General features: G+C 44.2%; 1 protein-coding gene across 2 annotated transcripts in view; it reads left to right on the forward strand.

The window, feature by feature from the left end:
• LOC129695683 (tyrosine-protein kinase transmembrane receptor ROR2-like) overlaps positions 1-20914 on the forward strand; it is a 59736-nt gene that overhangs the window by 3472 nt on the left and 35350 nt on the right. For both annotated transcript variants that reach the window (XM_055632857.1, XM_055632856.1), the window contains exons 2-4: positions 10970-11009; positions 14126-14244; positions 17670-17981. In XM_055632857.1, coding sequence (XP_055488832.1) covers positions 10970-11009; positions 14126-14244; positions 17670-17981 — 471 coding nt within the window. The remainder of the gene's footprint in view (positions 1-10969; positions 11010-14125; positions 14245-17669; positions 17982-20914) is intronic.

The raw sequence follows: 20914 nt of genomic DNA on the forward strand, positions 1-20914 counted from the left end.
GACTGTTCCGTTCAAAACACCAGACGTTTCTTTGTTTAGCAACAAGGATATAATTCATTATTCTGTGTCCAATTGACAAATTTTCTGTACCAAGACTGCCTTTGCCTCTACATTTGCCACAGTTTTGTTCACTGTGTTGGTTCAATTTGTCTACCCACAGTTTTGTTCAATCTATCAGTTGGTTCTTTCCTGATTTCTGCTAATATCTGCACTATTTTCTGTGCTAAATGATCATGTCTTCAGGACCAACTGTAATGTTCCTTGGTCACATCTGTACAGGCTAGCACTGATCTGAAAGGCATAAATGTCATCCTGCAGTTGAAGACTTTCCTTCTTTTACATTGTCCTTCAAAATTGAGCATGACTTACTTTCACTCCAGTCTTGTAAATTCTGTGGTGGTTGATGAAGCCCACAGACTTTGCCACAAGGAGGTGCATGATAGAGTTGCATGATAGAGGTGCATGAGAGGGATGCTTGAGAGGGGTGCTTGAGAGGGGTCCTGGCTGGGTGGTTTGAAAATTGCAACTCCTTGCGACATTTCCACTGGGTATTTATGTGCTCTGAACAAATGGACTGGAGGCACGCTATGCCATCTGGAATGCTCGTCTTCCAGTTTGAAAGGTCATCGATCAGGGATTCCTACAAATAAATGTGAATGTTAAACTTTTTCAGGGAGGTTCTGACAATATTCCTGATATTTATTCTTTGGTGCACAAACATTTGATGGATGCTAACGTCATAGTTGTGGGACCTGCCTGTTGAACTGATCTGGCAAAGCAAACCATGGCGGTATTGCACAGTGCATCTTGAATTAATTCAACTGAGTCCTGCCTAGTTCTTCTTGAAAGCAACAAATTTGGTACTCTTTTGGTCCATTTGGTAATCTTTAGTGTATTTTGAGCCTTGATTTTTGGGAAGTTGGTCTGGGTGAGTTTGTTGACATTGTTTTCTATATCCTGCTGATGGGTTTGGAGGATTTCAGATGTAGCATTGGTGTGTCTCGCCAATGCTTTGATTTACCTGCTGTGGGTAGACTTTGACTTGGACATATAAATGGGCAGAGATCTCTGCTGCCTGGTGGACCATGAGCTGTGTACCATATTTGAGATCATGATATTTAAAACAGCCTTTCCCTCAGGCAACCAAAGGTTTTGCTGGTGCACAGAACATGATAGAGAATCTCATCGTCAATGTGATTTCAGTGAGAGATGATTCCTGAGTCATGGGAAGTGGTCCTTGTTTTCCAAGGTCTTTTTATTGTTGGATGGCACAATTGTACAATGAGAGCAGGTTGGTCGGGTACTTTCAGTTGACTAAGTGTAAGGCTGATTCTCTCATACTGTTGCAGTTGTAGTACAGGTGCACAACCTTTTATCCGACAGCCTTGGGACCAGACACTTTTCGTAATTCAGAATTTGTCGGTCTTCGGAATGGAAATTTTTTTGCATAGATTTTAATGGCTGGCTCAGTGGTAGAGTGTTCGACTCATATCCGCAAGGTCGCGAGTTTGCGCCTTGATCCCGGCAGTTACTCGGTCGTGAGTTTGAGTCTTCAATGTCGTTTTTTCTTGCAGAATAAATGTTTGTATGAAATGCAGTGTAGGAGAGGTGTACTGACTGTGTGGGCAGAACTTTGGAAGTGATTGCCCACCAGTCTAAAAAGCCGCTGTGTCTCCCTGTCCCTGGGATAGCAGGGGGCGATCAAACAGCACAATACCCCCCTCCCCCTCCAACTCCAGAGGAATCCGCTCCCCGATGGGCCGCTACGGCGACAAGTGGCAGTTTGCCCACAGCCCGAGTTGCGCCACCCCAAGAACACCTTGCACACCATCAGCTTCTGCCCCTACGTGTTCCTCTGGAGTTGGAGCGGGGCTGGGCTGGAGTTGCTGCTGGTTGTGGGTCTCTGAGATCTCCGTGCTTGCAGTGGGCTTGGGGGTCGCTGTCCCGTTGGTCCTGACGTCTCCGGCCACCCCCCTGGACTGGAGCTGAGACAGGGAACTGTACCGCCCTTGCCCCCTCCCGGAGACGTCAGGACCAACAGGAACCCGCTCCCCGATGGGCCCCTACGACGCCCCGAGCTGCGCCCCGTCATCCGCAACCCATGTTCCTCTGTAGTTGGAGCGGGGCTGGGCTGGGCTGCTGCAGGCTGTGGGTCTCTGGGATCTCCGTGCTTGCGGTGGGCCTGGTGGTCGACGTCCAATTGGTCCTGACGTCTCCGGTGACTGCACTGACCTGTGGTTTATTCTTAGAATGAAGATTGGTGTTACAGAACTTACACAGTTGTATGTCGGAATAGGCTGTTCCCTGTATGTTGTGGGGAAGTCCAGGACAAGGGTTTTGTCACAGCTTAAGGAATATCGCCGACTTGAAGACAGTACAAAGCCCCCGCGCCGGTGCAATGAGCGGGGAGCTGGAGAGGGGAGGGAAGGGGTCACACACATGGCCGGGGAGCAGAGGGGTGTAGGTGGGGTGAAACTGAAGGGAGCGACAATCTGCTGCTGCCTACACTGTGTATCGTGTCTACCGTGGGAACTTTTAACTCAGCGGGCAGACAGCAGCATATTGTCAATTATTAACCCTCCCGCGCAATATACCCTCACCTTCTCTTTTATGAATGGGGATTTAGTTCCCCTTTCTTCGAGGACCGACCGGAGGTTCCGCTGTCACCTCTGCGGGCCGCCCTCGGTGAACGTCCTGTCTCCCTGTCCCTGGAATAGTAGGGGGCGATCAAACAGCACAATACCCCCCTCCAACTCCAGAGGAATCCGCTCCCCGATGGGCCGCTACGGCGACAAGTGGCAGTTCGCCCACAGCCCGAGCTGCGCCACCCCAAGAACAAGACGTACCCCTTGCACACCATCAGCTTCTGCCCATACGGGGAGCGTGTTCTTCTGGAGTTGGAACGGGGCTGGGCTGGAGTTGCTGATCTGGGATCTCCGTGCTTGCAGTGGGCCTGGGGGTCGGTGTTCCGTTGGTCCTGACGTCTCCGGTGACTGCACTGTGCTGCTAGCATCGCGACGTGAAGACAGTACAAAGCCCCCGCGCCGGTGCAATGAGCGGGGAGCTGGAGAGGGGAGGGAAGGGGTCACACACATGGCCGGGAAGCAGAGGGGTGTAGGTGGGGTGAAACTGAAGGGAGCGACAATCTACTGCTGCCTGCACGCTGAGTTAAAAAGTTACCACGCTACCGTGGGAACTTTTTAACGCAGCTGGCAGGTAGCAGCATATTGTCAATTATTAACCCTCCCGCGCAATATACCCTCATCTTCTCTTTTATGAATGGGGATTTAGTTCCCCTTTCTTCGAGGATCGACCGGAGGTTCCGCTGTCACCTCTGTGGGCCGCCCTCGGTGAACGTTTTCAAGGACCTTTCTTCAAGGACCGAAAAAATGTCGCTATTCGGAGGTTTTCGTTATTTGGATCGTCGGATAAAAGGTTGTGCACCTGTACTTACTCCTTGTTACTTTTTGGTCTTTTGCCTTCTAATCAAATCCCTGCCTACATCGCGTTATCTTTAATCAACATAATTTAAAATAGAACACAAAAAAAAAATTGTGGATTCTAGAAAGTTAACACAAGAACAGAAAATTCCAGAATTGCTCAGCAGATACATTAGCGAACATGGATATCAACTGTTAATTTTGGCAGTGGAGGCCAAATCACTAGATGGATTTAAGAGCGAGTTAGATAGAGCTCTAGGGGCTGGTGGAGTCAAGGGATATAGGGAGAAGGCAGGCGCGGGTTATTGATAGGGGACGATCAGCCATGAATGGTGATGCTGGCTCGAAGGGCCGAATGGCCTCCTCCTGCACCTATTTTCTATGTTTCTAATTTAACCCAGTGCGGTTCCATTCAGTTTCTATAATTTTTAACTTGTCGGTTTCCTACAACTAATCAGCTGAACGTTTCAGATATTTTGTAATTTTGTTTCAATGTCTATTTCCTTTGCCTCTGCACATCCTGTTTGGTTTTGAAAAAGTAAAAAGATGCCAGCTAATACCTCAAACCGTGAGATTTGACAGAGATTGGTGCACAAAATTTGATGGCTGCTAAAGTCATAGTTCTGGGATCTGCCTGTTGATCTGGCAAAGCAAACCATGGTTGTATTGCACATTACATCTTGAATTAATTCAACCGTCCTGCCTAGTTCTTGAAAGCAGCAAATTATCTTAAAGCATTATCATTGGCATTGAATTAGCATTAAAGCACAAACGTTCTGCTTTTAAATACAATAAATAATATTGATAAAGTTTGGACATCAATGAAAGTATCAGGGCAACATAATGTTACTGTCACTTTTGAAATGTTTAGTTCAGAAATTAGATTAAACAAGAAAGAATCACACAGACAGTTGAAATATAATCATAAATATATAGTTACATTTTAATGAAAAACTTATAAAAGAACTGTCTAGATTATTTTGAAGTATGGATTATATCTAATATTCTGAAGTGTAACATTATACTTTTGATGAAGCATTAATATGGTTATGATTAACTAGCATTACAATGTTTTTGAGTTATCTTTCTGTTGATCTTACTGATATTCTCCACAGACTCGCATCTGATTCTGATTTAAAAAAAATTCTGTTGATGAATTAAAAAAGATTATAGCCATCCGAAATGTATTGACTGTTTCTTACGTCGCTTCTGTAACTGCCTTCTTAATCTGGTTTGTGCTTGGGCGACAGTATGTAGTACTCCATTGAAATGTTTTGGTTCGACTTCTTGAAATACTAGTGACAACAAATGATCACAAAGACGACTTTAAGCGTCATCAAGTTGTCAGTCCACCTCTGTCTCAATTATTTGATAAAACAGCTCTGTGAAAATATTAGCCTAATGGAGGAACATCGGTTTTGCACCAGCAAGTACCTTAATAGGGACATTGAAAGATGCCTGAAAGCTTTTAAAATCTATTATGTCATGCAGAGTACTCGAATGTGTCCAGTAAATGGTATTCTTCCCAGATTTTAAACCCAATTTCAACATCTGTAAATTTGAATTACTCACTGGTGATAGGTTTTGCTTAAAAACAATGTTTTTTTATTACTAATTTTTGCATGTTTAACTGTAGTAGTAAACCAATATCAATATATCATTCTTGATACTTAAAAATAAATACTTCCATGCTAATTTAAAACAAAAACTCCAAATTACTGAACAATTATATTGGCTAAGAGTAGATGATATATTTATCAATGTTTATAGTCATACAGCATGGAAACAGGCCCTTGCCCACACCACCTAACATATCCCATCTACACTAGTCCCACCTACCTTCATTTGACCCATGTCCATCTAAACCTATCCATGTACCTGTCTAAAAGTTTCATAAACACTTTGCGATAGCACCTTCCTCGACTACCTCCTCCAGCAGCTGTTCCATGCATCCACCAACATTTGGGCGAAAAAGTTACCGCTCAGGATCCTATTAAATCGTTTCCCATTCACCTTAAACCTACTGTGTGTCTTCTGGTTCTCTATTTTCCCATCTCTGGGAAGGATATTTGTACATCTTCACAAGGTCACCCCTCATCCTCCTGTGCTCCAAGGAATAGAGTCCAAGCCTGCAGAGCCTCTCCCTATAGCTGGGGCCTACGAGTCCTGGCAACATCTTCATAAATCTTCTGTGCACTCAGGGCCGGCCTTAGGAGTTGCGGGGCCCAATTGGGAACAATTTTGGTGAGCCCCAAGTTCCCAGCCAAGGTCTGTAGATTCATATAAATATAATTAAAGTCTATTATAGACTTTATATCTCTATGCTAGAATGGAAAGTAATCAAAATGTGCACTTAAAAAGTGCCTGGGAGTTAATGGACCAAACAGATCTAAGCTACATTTTAATATAAAATTGCATACATGTAAGCCTACAAGTAACGAACAAAATGTGTAGATCACCTCTGAAAAGTACATAGTTACAATACCACTTGTTTTAGTGACTGTGAAATGAGAAAAAAGTAATTTAATTAAATAGATCCTGGAAAACCAATAACCATTGGTGAAAAACCAGTCCAGGCATTAAAGTTTCGGCTTCAGCCCCATCCTACCCTTTGGGCTTCTACCCCATCCTAACTTAGTTGTGTGTGTTAGTTGTCCGTGCGTGATGTCTGTGTGTTAGTTGTCTGTGCGTTATGTGTGTGTGGGAGGGAAGGAGAGGAGGGAGGGAGGGAGGAAGAGGAGTGAGGGAGAGAGAGAAAAAGAGAAGGGAAGCAAAGATCCTATAGCTTGCTATATGCTCATGGGAGGAAGCACAGTAGGGAGGGAGTAGAGAAAGGAGGGAGGGAAGGAGAGAAAGAAGGGATGGAGCGAATGAGAGAAGGGAAAAGAGGGAGGAAGGAGGGAGGGAAGGAGAGAAAGGAGGGAGGGAAGGAGAGAAGGGAGAGAGAGGGCCGCTGCGGGAGCGGATGCCGGGGTCCGGGCAGACGGGTGTGAGCTGAGGCTGATGTTTGTAAACGTTGCTCCAACCCCCGGCCTGACTCTCTGTGTACTGTTCACCGCGTCTCCCCGGGGAGAGAGAGGGGTGGAGCCGAGACTGTGTGCGTGAAGCACGGCGACTGGAGGGGCCGGAGCGCTGCTGTGAGCGAACAACCCACCTCCCCCTCTTCCCCCTTCTCCATTCCCCCTCACACCCCCCTCCCCATTTACCCCTTTCTTCCCCCTCCACCCCTCTACTCTCTCTCTCTCCGCCCCTCACTCCCCCCCTACACGCAGGATAGATCTACCCGAACCGAGGGTAGATGACTCTGGCGCGGGGCCCCCTTACTCGCGGGGCCCAATTGGGAGCAATCGGTCCAATCAGCTTAAGGCCAGCCCTGTCTGCACTCTTTCCAGCTTGACAACATCTTTCCTATGACATGTTGCCCAGAACATCTACTAATACAAATAATCTTTTTCAATACTCTCTGTGGTTTGGGCAGCCTTATAATTAACGAATGGCAACAATTTGACTGTGGCCCTAACATTTTATCTTGTTCATTTCACTATCTATTTTAATACTAGCCCTGCCCCATGGTACGTGTTCATTCCAAGAGCTCTCCCAAGTTTAAAAAAAAATCAAACTCGTGGTAAGCACGGAGAATGAACATAGCGGATACGTTGGAGCTCGGGGACGTGTCTTGGTGGCTCGTAACGTTAACGGCAGGTAAGCGCGGGAAGACTCGTGAAGATTTTTCAACATGTTGAAAAATGTCCACGAGAGTCCCGAGTACCGATGAGTGGACACTGCCGTAAATCTCAGTTCGAATCAGGGCAAACTCGGGAGAGCTCTTGGAATGAACTCGTACCATGGGACAGGGCTTTAAGAGGTCAATTTCGTAATGAATTAAATCAAATTGCTTTCAAGTGAGAGACTAACAAGCTTCTGGAATTTGTTGAACCCATGCAATGCAGGTCAGATACTTGAAGGCATTTGAAATAAAAATAGTTGATCCCTGCATTCCCCAGAAGAGGAGTTTATATTGATAGGGTTGTCTATGAGACTTGCATGTTATATAAATTGTTTCTGTTCTATTTTGACTGTGATTAATGTTTGTAGTTAAACATGATTTAAAGAGTTACCGTGTAACTATTCCAGAATATTCACGGCAGAGCTTATTTTTTTAAATAAAAATGTTAATATTATTAACTTGACAAGAAGGAATTTAAGCACACAGATAACTTGAAATAAAAGCTGTGAATTTAGAAAAAAAAGATAGTTTGTACCAGTATTCTTTGAGGTCTAACATTAAGATATGGACCTGAAATGTTAACCTTGTTTCTTAATCTTTAGATGCTTCCTGAACTAAGTATTTATAGCATGGTTTTACGTTTGGGAGTTGGGAATTTTGGGAGGATTATTTCAGTCATGATACGTTGTGCAAAATATTTAATTTTTGCACAATCTAAAGGGAAAGAGGATTAAGATAATGTTAATATGCATTTTTTTAATTGATCTGAAACTAATTCATCATTGGGTTAGTGGTACAGATGGAAGCTGTCGAGTCAGGAACCCATGACATCTGACTGGTGCCAGAACACAGAATATCGAAGCCACAGAAATTGTCCCTGATCTGCTTCCTCTGAACGAAGAGCCCTTCTTTAAGTGTAGACTGCCTGTGCCATGTAAAGATTCTGAGAACTAAGCCCAGCCCAAAATTTCCACAAGTCGTAAACACTGTCGGCTGAGATTGCTGTCGGCTAAGGTCATAAAAGTTGCACTGGGAGGTTAATTGGCTGCAGATTAGTACAGATCTTAGTAAATTTTAGTTAATTTTAGGTCCTAATTAGTTAGTAAATTGCATAACAACGGGAGTTACCAGTCTGCAGAATACCAGATTGGAGAGTTTCAACCTGTACTTTGGCAAGAAAACGTTGTATTTTCATTCTAATGTCTTCACACAGACATGTAAAAGGCTTAATTCCAATGAATGCAGATACAGCTGTGAAGCTTGTTATTGACTGGTGCATCTCTCGCATACTGAGAAGGTTGAATGCTTCCTGCTACATTGCAAATCATTTGCTGTTTACTTTTTTTGTAAACTTTTTTTTTCTTTTCAGAATAGAACAGAAAATGAGAGGTCAAGATAGAAAAGAAAAGAATATCATAAGCTGTAGTGTTAGTTCGTGAGATAGTAAAGAAAGCCCAAATAAAAGGTAGAAGTGGACAGAGTAGAAAAAAGAGAAGAAAAAGAAAAAGACATAGAGAGACAGAAAGGAAATAAAAATAAAGAGATTGAGAGAGATTTACCTATTTAATATCTTTAGCCACCCTTCACCCGGTTCTGATTTGCTGTTTACTTTAATGAAGTTCTATGTAAAGAGCTAGCTTTTATTTACATAAAGGCTTTGACAAAGTTGTATGTTCTGAGTCATTGCATAATAAAATGGCAGTTTTAAGAGGATAGCAATTGCTGGGCCCATGGTACATGTTTGCATGATTTAAACCAAAGCCCTATTGCTAGAAATGTGGCCCCACACTTCTCCTTTAAGCTCCCACCTTAAAGATACACCCACTAGTTTTTGACATTTCAACCCTAGCAAATATGTTCTGTTTACAATGTAACCATATAACCATATAACAATTACAGCACGGAAACAGGCCAACAGGCCATCCCGGCCCTACAAGTCCATGCCGAACAACTTTTTTCCCTTTGTCCCACCTGCCTGCACTCATACCATAACCCTCTCATACCAAAAACCCTTCTCATCCATATGCCTATCCAATTTATTTTTAAATGATACCAACGAACCTGCCTCCACCACTTCCACTGGAAGCTCATTCCACACCGCTACCACTCTCTGAGTAAAGACGTTCCCCCTCATGTTACCCCTAAACTTCTGTCCCTTAATTCTGAAGTCATGTCCTCTTGTTTGAATCTTCCCTATTCTCAAAGGGAAAAGCTTGTCCACATCAACTCTGTCTATCCCTCTCATCATTTTAAAGACCTCTATCAAGTCTTCTGATTTATGCCTCTCATCATTTTATTGCTGAAAATGTGGGTATTGCTGGAAATGGGAGAGGGTTTCCTTCAGAGGGCTCTCCTGGAACAGGTAGAGTAGATTCTTCTGGATTACAGTTAGGACCATTATCTCCAGGAGAAATCCACAGCACTTATGACAGACATGGTCCATTAGAAATCCCTCCATATTGGCTCCACCTCCATTGAATTTCCATTCAAATGATCAACATTTGAGCAGTTCATCAATGCAAACATTATTTGCTGTGACCCTCAAGCATCACAAAATGTGCTTTTGGCCAGATCATAAGCCAGCAACAAACACAGTGAATATTGTTAGACTGCCTTATGGGAAATTTAAGGGGAAAGTATACAGTTAATGGCAAGATGGGATGGGAGATTGCTACCTTCACGTGGTCTGCCCTGTTTCGACCAATGCAATCAACCTGGCATGCACAATCAAATAAGATCAAATAGAACAAGTTGTCCTCCAACTTTAGGCTGTGCACGCCATACGTAAGAAGAAGAATGGCAAGATCAAGCATTGATGTGGTAGAGGGGATCTCGGGGTCTAAATCCAAAGCCCCCTCAAAGCGGTAACACAAGTAAATAAGAGTGGTAAAGAAGGCAGATGGCATGCTTGCCTTCACATGACATGGCATTGAGTTTAAGAATCAGGAACTCTTGTTGCAGCTTTATAAAACTTTGGTTTGGCCGCCTTTGGAGTATTGTGTGCAATTCTGGTCGCCCCATTGCAGGAAGGATGTGGAGACCTTGAAGCGGGTGCAGAAAAGATTTACTAGAATGCTGCCAGGACTACAGGATATTAGCTATAAGGAGAGGTTGGACAAACTTGGGAATGTTGGAGGCTGAGGGGAAACCCAATTTAAAATTATGAGAGGCATAGATATTGTAAACAGAACATATTTGCCAGGGTTGAAATGTCAAAAACTAGAGGGTGTAACTTTAAGGTGAGAGTTTATAGGAGAAGTATGGGGCCAGTTTCTTACACACAGTGGTGGGTGCCCTGTACATGGTGCCAAGGGTGGTGGTGGTGGTGGCAGATTCAACAATGGCATTTTAGAGGCTTTTAGATAGGCACATGGATGTGCAGTGAATGAAGTGATGTGGCTCTTTGAGTAAGCCAAACTGAAGAAATAGAAAATGCAGATGCCTTGACAAATAAAGAGCATAAATTAGGTGGTTGATGAATGATGATTAATATGATGATAAATTATTTCACTCGACCAAATCTACGCTTAATGCTGCACTGAATCTCTTTCCATCCCAACACATCTAACTCCATAAAAGATTTTCCCTTTTTCCTGGTGTCCGGCTTCTGGCTTCTGCCTAAATGAATATCTTCTCTTTAAATACGCCTTGTGGTAGTGAGTTCCATGTTTTGGCCGCTCTGTAGGTCAAGAAGTCTTATCTGATTCCCTGCATTAGAGGTGTCTATATTTCTGTATTTTATATTAAGAGTTTTAGCTTGCCAGATATTAACTTTTATTATTGTCCTGTTCTTTTCTTAAAGGTAATTCTCTATTAACACTCGATTCGGAACTCAATGGACAGTAAGTACTATGATCAGAGTCAGCTATTTAACAGTATATTTTTGAAGATCCTCAGATTATGTTAATCCAAGTAAGGGTCTGCACGGTTTAATGGAGATGCAAGAAACTGCAAATGCTGGAATCTGGAGCAAAAAACAAAGTGTTTGGGGAATCTAGTGGATCTAGCAACATCTGGGGAGGGATTGGATGGACAATGTTTGGTCGTGAGCCTTCTTCAGAATAATTGAGTTGGGGAGAGGCGACGGGGAGCTGGAAAAGATAGGTGGGGTGGGGCAAAACCTGGTAAGTTGTAGTCGATAGGTGTGGGGGGGGGGGAGGGGGGGGGTTGATGGCGATTGGCCTATGGTGGAGTAAGGTACAAGGGCCAGAGATGAAAAAGATAACAGGGTGTTAGATAAAGAAGAAACCTGGGGGGGTGAAAAATGTATTGTCCGAGGAAGGGATAGGGGATAAACGTCATTCCATTGCATTCCAACCTTTTTTTACGAAGTTTTTTTAAGTTTTAATAGTTTATTTGAAAAAATTAACTGCTTTTCCGTGGGAGAATCTTGCAGCAATTTCCATTGATGATGTCACAGTGCCATCTCATTTACATATGACATCACAATGGGACAGGGGTGGGAGATTGCAACCTTCACCTGTTTCCACAAATGCAATCAACCTGCTGTGCACAATCAAATAAGATCAAATAGAACAAGTTGTCCCCGTCCTTCTCTACCCCCTCCCTCTCTACCCACCTCCCTATCCACCCCCCACCTATCCACCCCCCACCCTATCCACCCCCCACCTATCCCCCCCCCCCCCTATCTACCCCCACCCTATCTACCCCTCTCCCTATCTACCCCTCTCCCTATCTACCCCTCTCCCTCTCTACCCCCTCCCTACCCCCCCCTCTTAACCCCCCCCCTCTCTCTACCCCCCTCCCTCCCTCTAAACCCCTCCCTCTTTACCCCCTCCCTCTCTACCCCCCTCTCCCTCTCTAACCCCCTCCCTCTCTCTCTCCCCTCTCTCTCCCTCCCTCCCCCTCCCCCCCCCCCTCCCCCCCCCCCCCCCCCCCCCCCCCCCCCCCCCTCCCCCTCCCCCCCCCCCCCCCCCCCCACCCCCCCCCCCCCCCCCCCCCCCTCCCTCTCCCCCCCCCCCCCCCTCCCCCCTCCCCCCCCCCCTCTCCCCCCCCCCCCCCCCCCCCCCCCCCTCTCTAGGAGTGGTGAGTAATTGGGACCTATGGGTGATTTGTGGAGTATTGTGTTCGGGGACAGCCCTCCCCCGTAATGCCGTGGTCCCCCCCCCCCCCCCCCCTCAATCACTACCCCCTTCTCCTCCCTCTACCCTCCCTCTCTACCCTCTCACCCTCTCCCTCTCTTCCCCCGTCCCCCTCTTCCTCTCTACCCCCCTCCCTCTCCCTCTAACCGCGCCTGCTCAGTGGGGGCTATGCGTGAGTGGATAGGGCAGGTGATGGGGAAAAGGAGCAAGTGAATGATATTAATATAATATCAAGGGGGGGGGGGGGGGGGTTAGTGTGTATGTGTGATGCCGCAGGCCACCTCCACCCCCCACAACCACACGTTGAGGGAACGGGTCCCACTTTGTCTAGTAACAAATAAAAGTGTTTGTTAATGCTTAAGTATGCTGTGAATACCAATAATTTGCTTATATTTAGAATTTGAGTATGACTCGCATCACATAATGGGCAAGCAATCATTCTTGTAAGCATTAGGCCGTGGGCCGAGGTGCCAAAATGGCTCTAGATTTTACCTTTCGTGACCCATGTCTGGTATCTACTTGAAATTTGGAACAGATTTAGATAAAACAACAGTGATAAGGAATTCCAAACTCGTCAGTGCAAAAAGTTGCACACTAATTAATTAAGCTAATTAGAAAAAGTAACAGCGCTCTCTTGTGCTCAATAATATAAAGCTGTATATGGGAAAATTGAATCCGGGACTCCCGCAGAGGTCCTAGTTTTCACCGGCTCCTGAACCTGTCTAATTAATGGGTGAGGGCAGATCCTGTGCGTTCCCCAATTTACTGAACCCCACTGATTGCCAGTATGCAGAATGGGGGTCACGGCCATAGTGGGACTGGGGCACTGCCAGGCTAGGGGAAGGCTAAGGCATCTTCCACTGAGAGGAAAATGCCTAACCCTAACTTGCCCGCCTTCTAGAACTGCCCACGGCAGGAGCTGGAGCCGCTTTGGGACCGGCTGCGGGCTCCAGTCGTGTGGCCGCTCAGCGCGTCCACCTGAGCCAGCGTGCCCTTCTGGATCATCAGCAGCAGCCCACCCGACGCCACGATTACACCGAATGTCAACGTGGCAGGGAGCAGCACTGCCTTGCATGCCGCCCAGGCTGCCTTCAGCACCCCCATAGCGCCGGCTCCGTCAGTCAAAGATAAATCAGTTGTAAAACAAAATTATCAGCAAACTCATTGCCTTTCTTACTTCAAAACCTTGCTATTGTTGTGATGTTATTTGGAGACAGCCATGATCCCAGTGTGCTCGCTGCCTAGCTGGCATGAAACAAAGTGCTTGATTGGTGAATTGACGTCTGACTCAATGTCAAACGTACTTTGATTGGACAATTACTACTCGGAAAATTGGAGGTTTTTCTCATATTTAAAAAATATGTGCAGGTTTTGTTCTTGGCGAGTTTCAGGTATAATTTATATAATATTTTTACACAATATGGTATAAATACAGGTAGATACGTGATTTGCGTCATGAAATGAAACGAAAAAGCACCGCGGCCCACGGTCTACATTGAACTATGAACGTCCTGGTTCATGAAGGAAGTTACAGATAAAACAAAAAAAATTAGATCCATTGATATAGTATCTCTACCATAATATAAACATCCTAATATAAGAACTTGATGGAAGAATTAGCTACAAGAGATTGACTCAGAGTCACAAAAGGAAATCTTATGGTATTGACTTTAGTGTCATCAATTTACTGCCTTAAGATGAATAGTCAGTTGTAATTCTGTCAGCTACACTGTAGGTCTTTCTTTCAAACTAGCCAGAGGGCTAAGCACATTTGCAACAGCAAATATCAATGCCATTTGTAATATTGCAAAGCACCAAAAACAGTTTTCTTAACAAGAATAATTTATTTTCTGCAGTGAAGGAGATGGATTCTGTCAGCGATACAGAGGAGTTACATGTGCTCGATTCATTAAAGACAATAACATTTATGTTGAATCTCTCGATATGCAGGAGGAAATTGAAAACCAAATTATTGGTAAGCACAGCAGAGGAGCAACCATTTCTACTGCTTCCCTCTGGAAAAACCCCCCACAAATGTTTATTATCCTCTGGAATGACACTTCAATCGCAGCAGCATTTTCATTTTAATATAATATCAGATTATTTTTTACATTATGCTTTTTTTGCGACATTTTAATTTTAATTCATCAATGCGAAGTCTCAAACCTGAAATATTTCCTGTGATTCTCCTTCCAAAGTTGCTTTCTGTTCTGTTGACAGCATTTTTATTTTATATTATAAAATTCCAGAATTTGCAGTTTTCAAATTTTCTTTTTACTTCTTTATGGTTGTGTGAACTATTGCACTTGTCTCTGTCTCGTAGGAGCTGTTTAATGATGGAGGATTATGTATTTTAAGACTAATGGAATATAAAGTAAAAATGAAAGTAAGCTTATCAATCTTAAAATAAAACACACTTTAAATTTGTTATATCTAGTAGACAGCAGCTATAGAATTTAAATATTCACCATTTAACTAGCCAAGTGTAAGGTGCAAGAAGGAACTGCTGATGCTGGTTTAAATTGAAGTGTGATCTTTAACAGTCTGCCATTTTTCTGTTGTATATCTGAATTTGACCTTGTGAAAAGTTATAAGCATGTTCTGGATGTAATTATATGTAGTGGTGGAAGTTTTGATGGAAACTATATTTGCGATGAATGATTTGCAGTTTGAGGAAGCTATGGGAGAATTGAAATTCTTCAATGTCTTGATAGGTTTGCAATAGCTGCAACTTTGTGCAGGATGCCCAACAGCTGGATTCTAATACACACAAGGCTTAAGGGGTTGTCCATGATAAAATAGTGCTGAGCTATGGGCTTCGATGTGAGGGGAGGAGGTGGGTTGTAGTCAGGAATATTAGGAGGATAGGACATTGGACACTGGAGCGGCAGCTTTGATCAGTCATTGTAGAATGGAGCAAGGTGGCCGAGTGCATAACCTTACTTCCTTGGAGAGATTAGACCAACACTTGGGTGGAGTTTTGATATGTGGTCACACCCCAGTGTGGGGTGGTAGGCAGATACCCAAACAAGGCAGTTCGATCAATACAAATTGGTGGAGTGAAGACACCAGGTGAAGGAATGGGATTCTAGAACATTTGGTAATGGAGTTGGGAAGCATATGTCGAGGATGTTATTTAAAAAAGTTCTTGCCCACAAGGCAGGGGACAACTCTGACTCATGGTACGTATGCCTGACGCCCCATGTATGCAAAAGTTATCAAGAACTGTAGTTTCTTTATATCATGGAGGGAGAACCTGGTAAGCGATAGGCGAGTCAAATGGAGAGAAGGATATGGGGGAGGGGAAAGAGGGAAAATAAAAGGGAAATGTGGGACTCTAGGATTGGAAATGGGCATAGGGAGGAGAGGAAAGTAGCTGGATGACTGGGATACTGGGAGAAGTGTATGCACACGGGTTGGAGGGAGTAATATCTGGTTTACATTGCAATCAAGTTCATATCGCATCTAGCTATGACCATTTATTTTGAATAATGTTTGCAGCATTGCTCTGGCAAGAAAGTGGTTTGATTGTTCGATATTTCTGATTCACTATAAGTATCAAAGTAAAAGAGTAATATTAGTATTCATAGACTAAAATGAAGAAATGTAGGAAGTCCCATAGATCTAACAGCAAAGAATAAGTTTAAGAATAAGTTCAAGATCAAGAAACCTCAGTAGATCAAGCTGATCAGAATCTATTCTGAGGCTGGGGTTACATTTCCATCAACTCCCAAGGTCACTCAGGGAGATGAAAGTGGAGTACTAGAGGGAATATACAAGGTGGCTAAATTAAAGTGAGAAAATCTACTGTGGAATCTTTGCCACATCTTGGAGAGAGTCAGTTTATTTAGGGAACCAAACAGATGTCAGAGGTTATGGGGAGACAGAATGTGGAGGGAGAGATAGATCACCATGCTTGAGAACGTGCAAATGACCTGCACATTTTGTGAGAATATGCTTTGAATCTACACAATGACCGACCAATGCTATCAATTGGCAACTAAGCCTTTGGCTTATCATATTGTTCAATAGATTTTTACTTTTTTCTTCCATGTGTTCTGGAGCTAAGTCTAGCCACCCACAGCACAGTTTATTCTTCCAAATAGTTGTGCCTATTCTGTGCCACCATCCCTCACTCAACTGTGTACTATTACAGTGTAATTAACACATGGAATCTTTGAGATTTTAAGGAAACCAAAAGATTGTGAGGGAGACATGTGGCCACAGTGAGAACGTGCAAATGTATGGGAGATCAGATTAGCTGGAGCAGGTGTCAGGGGTGCACTATGGAGAGACACATGGAATTTAATAGTATGCAGATTGTGGGGTTAAGAGGTAGGTGAATGTGGTTAAGATAGATAGATTAGCCATGATTGAATGATGGAGTAGATGTCATGGGCCAAATGGCCTAATTCTGCTCCTATCACTTATGAATTTACAAAGTTACTTCAGGGATTAGGGTTGAATATTCATTTCTAGGGCAGCACAGTGGCGCAGCGGTAGAGTTGCTGTGTACGGTGTTTGTACTTTCTCCCCATGAACTGCATGGGTTTTCCCTGGGATCTCTGGTTTCCTCCCACACTCCGAAGATGTACAGGTTTGTAGGTTAATTGGCTTGGAATAAATGTAAATTGTCCCCAGTGTGTGCAGGATGGTGTTAGTGTACGGGGATTCCTGATTGGCGCAGACTCGGTAGGTCAAAGATGGGCTTGTTTCCGTACTGAATCTTTAAATTAAAACTAATACACTGGACTTTGTCTATTGAACTGATGTGCTCCACTGCGCTCTGTATCTTCCCCTTTGCTCTTTCTGTTGTGCTTGAGTTTGATTAGATTGTATTTATGCACAGCAATATCTGATCTGTTTGGATAGCATTGCAAAATAAAGCTATCGGCCCACTTGACAATAATAAACCTAAATCTAGGATCAAAGTTGTCTGATTTAAAGACAATTTAAATCAAGTAGTTATGTTTTGGTTCAAGTACAAACCAATGCAAATTATTTAATAAAAGAGCTGAAGTCACAACATGATAGATATGTTGCGCAGATGAAGTAATTTACTGAAGGATGAGAAATTTCAAATGAAGAGCACATGTTAAAACAAGCATCTTTAAAGCTGCTTATACATTTAATTGAGTAGTCAGTTTCAACTAATAGTGTACTCTATTTAATAAAACACCTTTTTGTAAATAAAAGCTCATTGGATGAAATGGCTCAAATAAAATTCGCACATTTTCTTCAATAATATTTTGGCTCTTGAGCATTATTCTTGATAATTTGCATTGTTTATGAATTATATCCAAGTTGCTGGTAAATGTATGCAAGCAACTGGGACAAGCCATTTCTTATGTTATAGGCTTCATATACCTCTGAGCTATTAACATGTGTTTACCATTTCAGCTGGACAGAATGCGAATGTTACTTCCATAATGTTGTCCGATCAGTGCTCACAATTTGCCTTTCCGGCCTTCTGTCATTTTGTGTTCCCACTCTGTGATGAAGACTCCTCTGTTCTCAAACCACGTGAATTATGTCGGGCCGAGTGTGATATTCTGGAAAGTTATCTGTGCAGTGCAGAATATGTCTATGCAAGGTCAAACCCGTTCATTCTTCAGCAAATTCAGTTGCCGAACTGTGAGGACCTGCCACTCCCGGAAAGCCCGGAGTCTGCGAACTGCCTGGGAATTGGAATTCCTCTGGATGTTAACAGATGTAAGTATGAAAAGATGTAATTTATCTTGACTAAATTCATTAATAATTGATGTTCCATTGCCTTCTTTTCAACTAATCAAATTATCTCTCGGCCACTTGAATTGTTTAGACCATTTGAATGTACACACAATTATGGGCCTGAAGTAAAAATGCATAGTTTAGCTCACAGGCTAATAGAATACAGTAAGCTGTTTGAAATATCAATACATGGAATTAATAGTTGTGCAAAGAAGCAAAGGTCCTGGCAACTGCCCTTTCCCTCACCCCCATCATCACTTTTTGCTGTTCGTTAAAGCACTTAACTGGTGGATTTGACACTGACAACATCTACGGACCGAGGATGGGAGTCTTATACTGGACAATAAATAATGCATTCTTGTGTGATTTACGGAAGGCTTTATTCCTGTATTGGGAATATAATTTCACTGTCGATAGCTATTTACAAGGCGAGTTTACTCTGTGTCAAACTGCAATTCAACTGAAGTCTGCTGTTTTTTTCGGTGAGTGGTGAAATTTATGCTCATTTTGGCTCTGTCAAAGGATTGCTTTATTGTTTTCTCTGGAAATGTATTGCAAAAATGTGAGTATAAACAATCGGATATGGAATCTTTTATGTCCACATACGAGAACTATTTTAGGAATGCTTTTTAAATCATTTTATTGAAGTAGGAATGGCTGAAGAATAGATGCATCATTCTAAATGTTATACAATCTTGTATATTGTACTTGTATAATCTATGTGCTGATTATATGGAGAGCTCTGGCTGCAGCGGCTTACCGGCAGTCTCGTTGTTTTGTGTTTTTTATGTTGTTTACTTTGTTTTGGTTAGTCTAGTTTTTTGGTTTTAGCTTGTGTTTTTGGGGGGGGGGGGGGGGGTTGAAACGGGGTTTGCAGTCTCTCCCTGCGGGGGAATACGACCTTTTTGTCGTATTCCCCTTCTTTGCCTCCGTCTGCGCTGAGGCCTAATGGAGCTGACGACCTCGAGGCTCGGGAGGCAGAGCACCGTCAGGACTCGCCCTGAGCTCGCTCCCGTGAGGGTGGTCCGACTCAGGGCTGGAAGAGGCTGGGACGCTCCCATGAGGACGACCAGCCCGAGGGTGGAACGAGGCTCCCGTCGGAGCGGCCGAGCTCGGGAAGGTGCGGCGCTGGCAGCCCGAGGGAGGTTCGGCGCCCAAGTCGGGGCAACCCAGCCCGGGGAAGAAGCGACGCCCAAGTCAGGACGGCCCAGTCCGGGGGAGAAGCGACGCCCAAGTCGGGGCGGCCCGGTCCGGGGGGAGAAGCGACGCCCAAGTCGGGGCGGCCCAGCCCGAGGCTGAAGATGGCGCAGTACTCACGTGAGGGTGGCTGGGACGGTGTTCTGGCGGTGGTGGCCTGAGTCCGGGGTTCGGCCGTGGGCCAGCGGCTGCGTCTGCAGGACTGGTGGGCGGCAGCTTCAACCACCCCGGGCCGTGGTGTTTGAGCCGTGGTGCTGCTTTTAACATCGCCCGGGGGGGTGTATCGCCCCAGCGCAGAGGGAGAAGAGGAGGGAAGAGACTGCAGATCTAAGACTTTTGGCTTCATCACAGTGAGGAGATGCTGGGTGGACTCACTGTGGTGGATGTTAATGTGTGTTTATTGTTGTTTTATTGTATTGTATTATATGTATGACTGCTGCAATTTCGTTCAGACTTCAGTCTGAATGACAATAAAAGGCTATCTATCTATCTATCTATCTATCTATCTATCTATCTATCTATCTATCTATCTATCTATCTATCTATCTATCTGAGCGTAGGATCCAGTATTCAGTATTTACTTTAATGTCATTTTCACTGAGTACTTACATACTCAGAAGAAACAAAAAATTGTTTCTCAATCAGTTCCTGTCAGTGCAGTTAATAAAAGCAGAGTAAATACATACAACTTTAAAATTAACATATCTGAAATAGACCTAAAAATTGAACTAAAAACAGACATTCAGACTGAACAGTGGCTTTGCTTTGACAAGTCTAGCTGTCAAAGTATGTGTTGGTGTATGATGTATGGGGATGGGACACAGTCTGTTAACCAGTTTTATTGCCTGTGGGAAGAAGCTGTGTAGCATCCTGCTGGTTTTGTAGCTGATGCTCCTGTACCTCTTCCCAGATGGCAGAATGGAGCAGATGTGGTGTGATGGGTGATAGGGGTCCTTAATAATGGAGATGGCTCAGCGGATGCTGCGCTTCTGATAGATCTCCAACAGGAAAGGGAGTGGAGCACCAATGATCCTACTGGCTGTCTTCACAGTCCTGTTAAGTTGTCTTTGTTCATAAGCCTTGCAGCTCCTAAACCAGGCAGTGATGCCGTAGGTCAGTATACTCTCGATGGTGCCCCTGTAGAAGGTCGTTAGGTGAACAGTAGGGAGACCTGCTTTTCTTAGTCTCTGGATGGGGTGGAGCCGCTGCTGTGCTCTTTTGATGACTGCTGTGGTGTTGGTCGTTGAGGTCCGGTCGTCCGCCAGGTGAAGTCCCAAGAACTTCACACTGCTGACCCTCTCAACAGCAGCTCCATCAATATGCAGCAGTGTGTGATGGTGTTTTCCAGCAATCCTGAAATCGATCACCATCTCCTTTGTCTTTTCCACGTTGAGGGTGAGATTGTGAGATCAGCACCGCTCCGTAAGCAGCTCCACCTCCATCCTGTACGCCAACTCATTGTTGTCACTGATGAGACCCACCACTGTTGTGTCATCAGTGAACTTGTTGATATAATTATTGCTGAATCTGGCAGTACAGTCATGAGTCAGCAGACTGAACAGCAGGGGGCTTAGGACACAGCCTTGGGGTGAGCCAGTGCTCACTGCGATGGTTCTTGACGTCCTGCTGCCCACCCTGACTGTCTGCTGCCGCTGTGTCAAAAAATTAAGGACCCAGTTGCAGGTGCCAGTGTCCACCTTCAACAGCTTCAGCTTCTC

The sequence above is a fragment of the Leucoraja erinacea genome, chromosome 3, assembly GCF_028641065.1.
Source record: "Leucoraja erinacea ecotype New England chromosome 3, Leri_hhj_1, whole genome shotgun sequence".
Classification (NCBI taxonomy): domain Eukaryota; kingdom Metazoa; phylum Chordata; class Chondrichthyes; order Rajiformes; family Rajidae; genus Leucoraja; species Leucoraja erinaceus.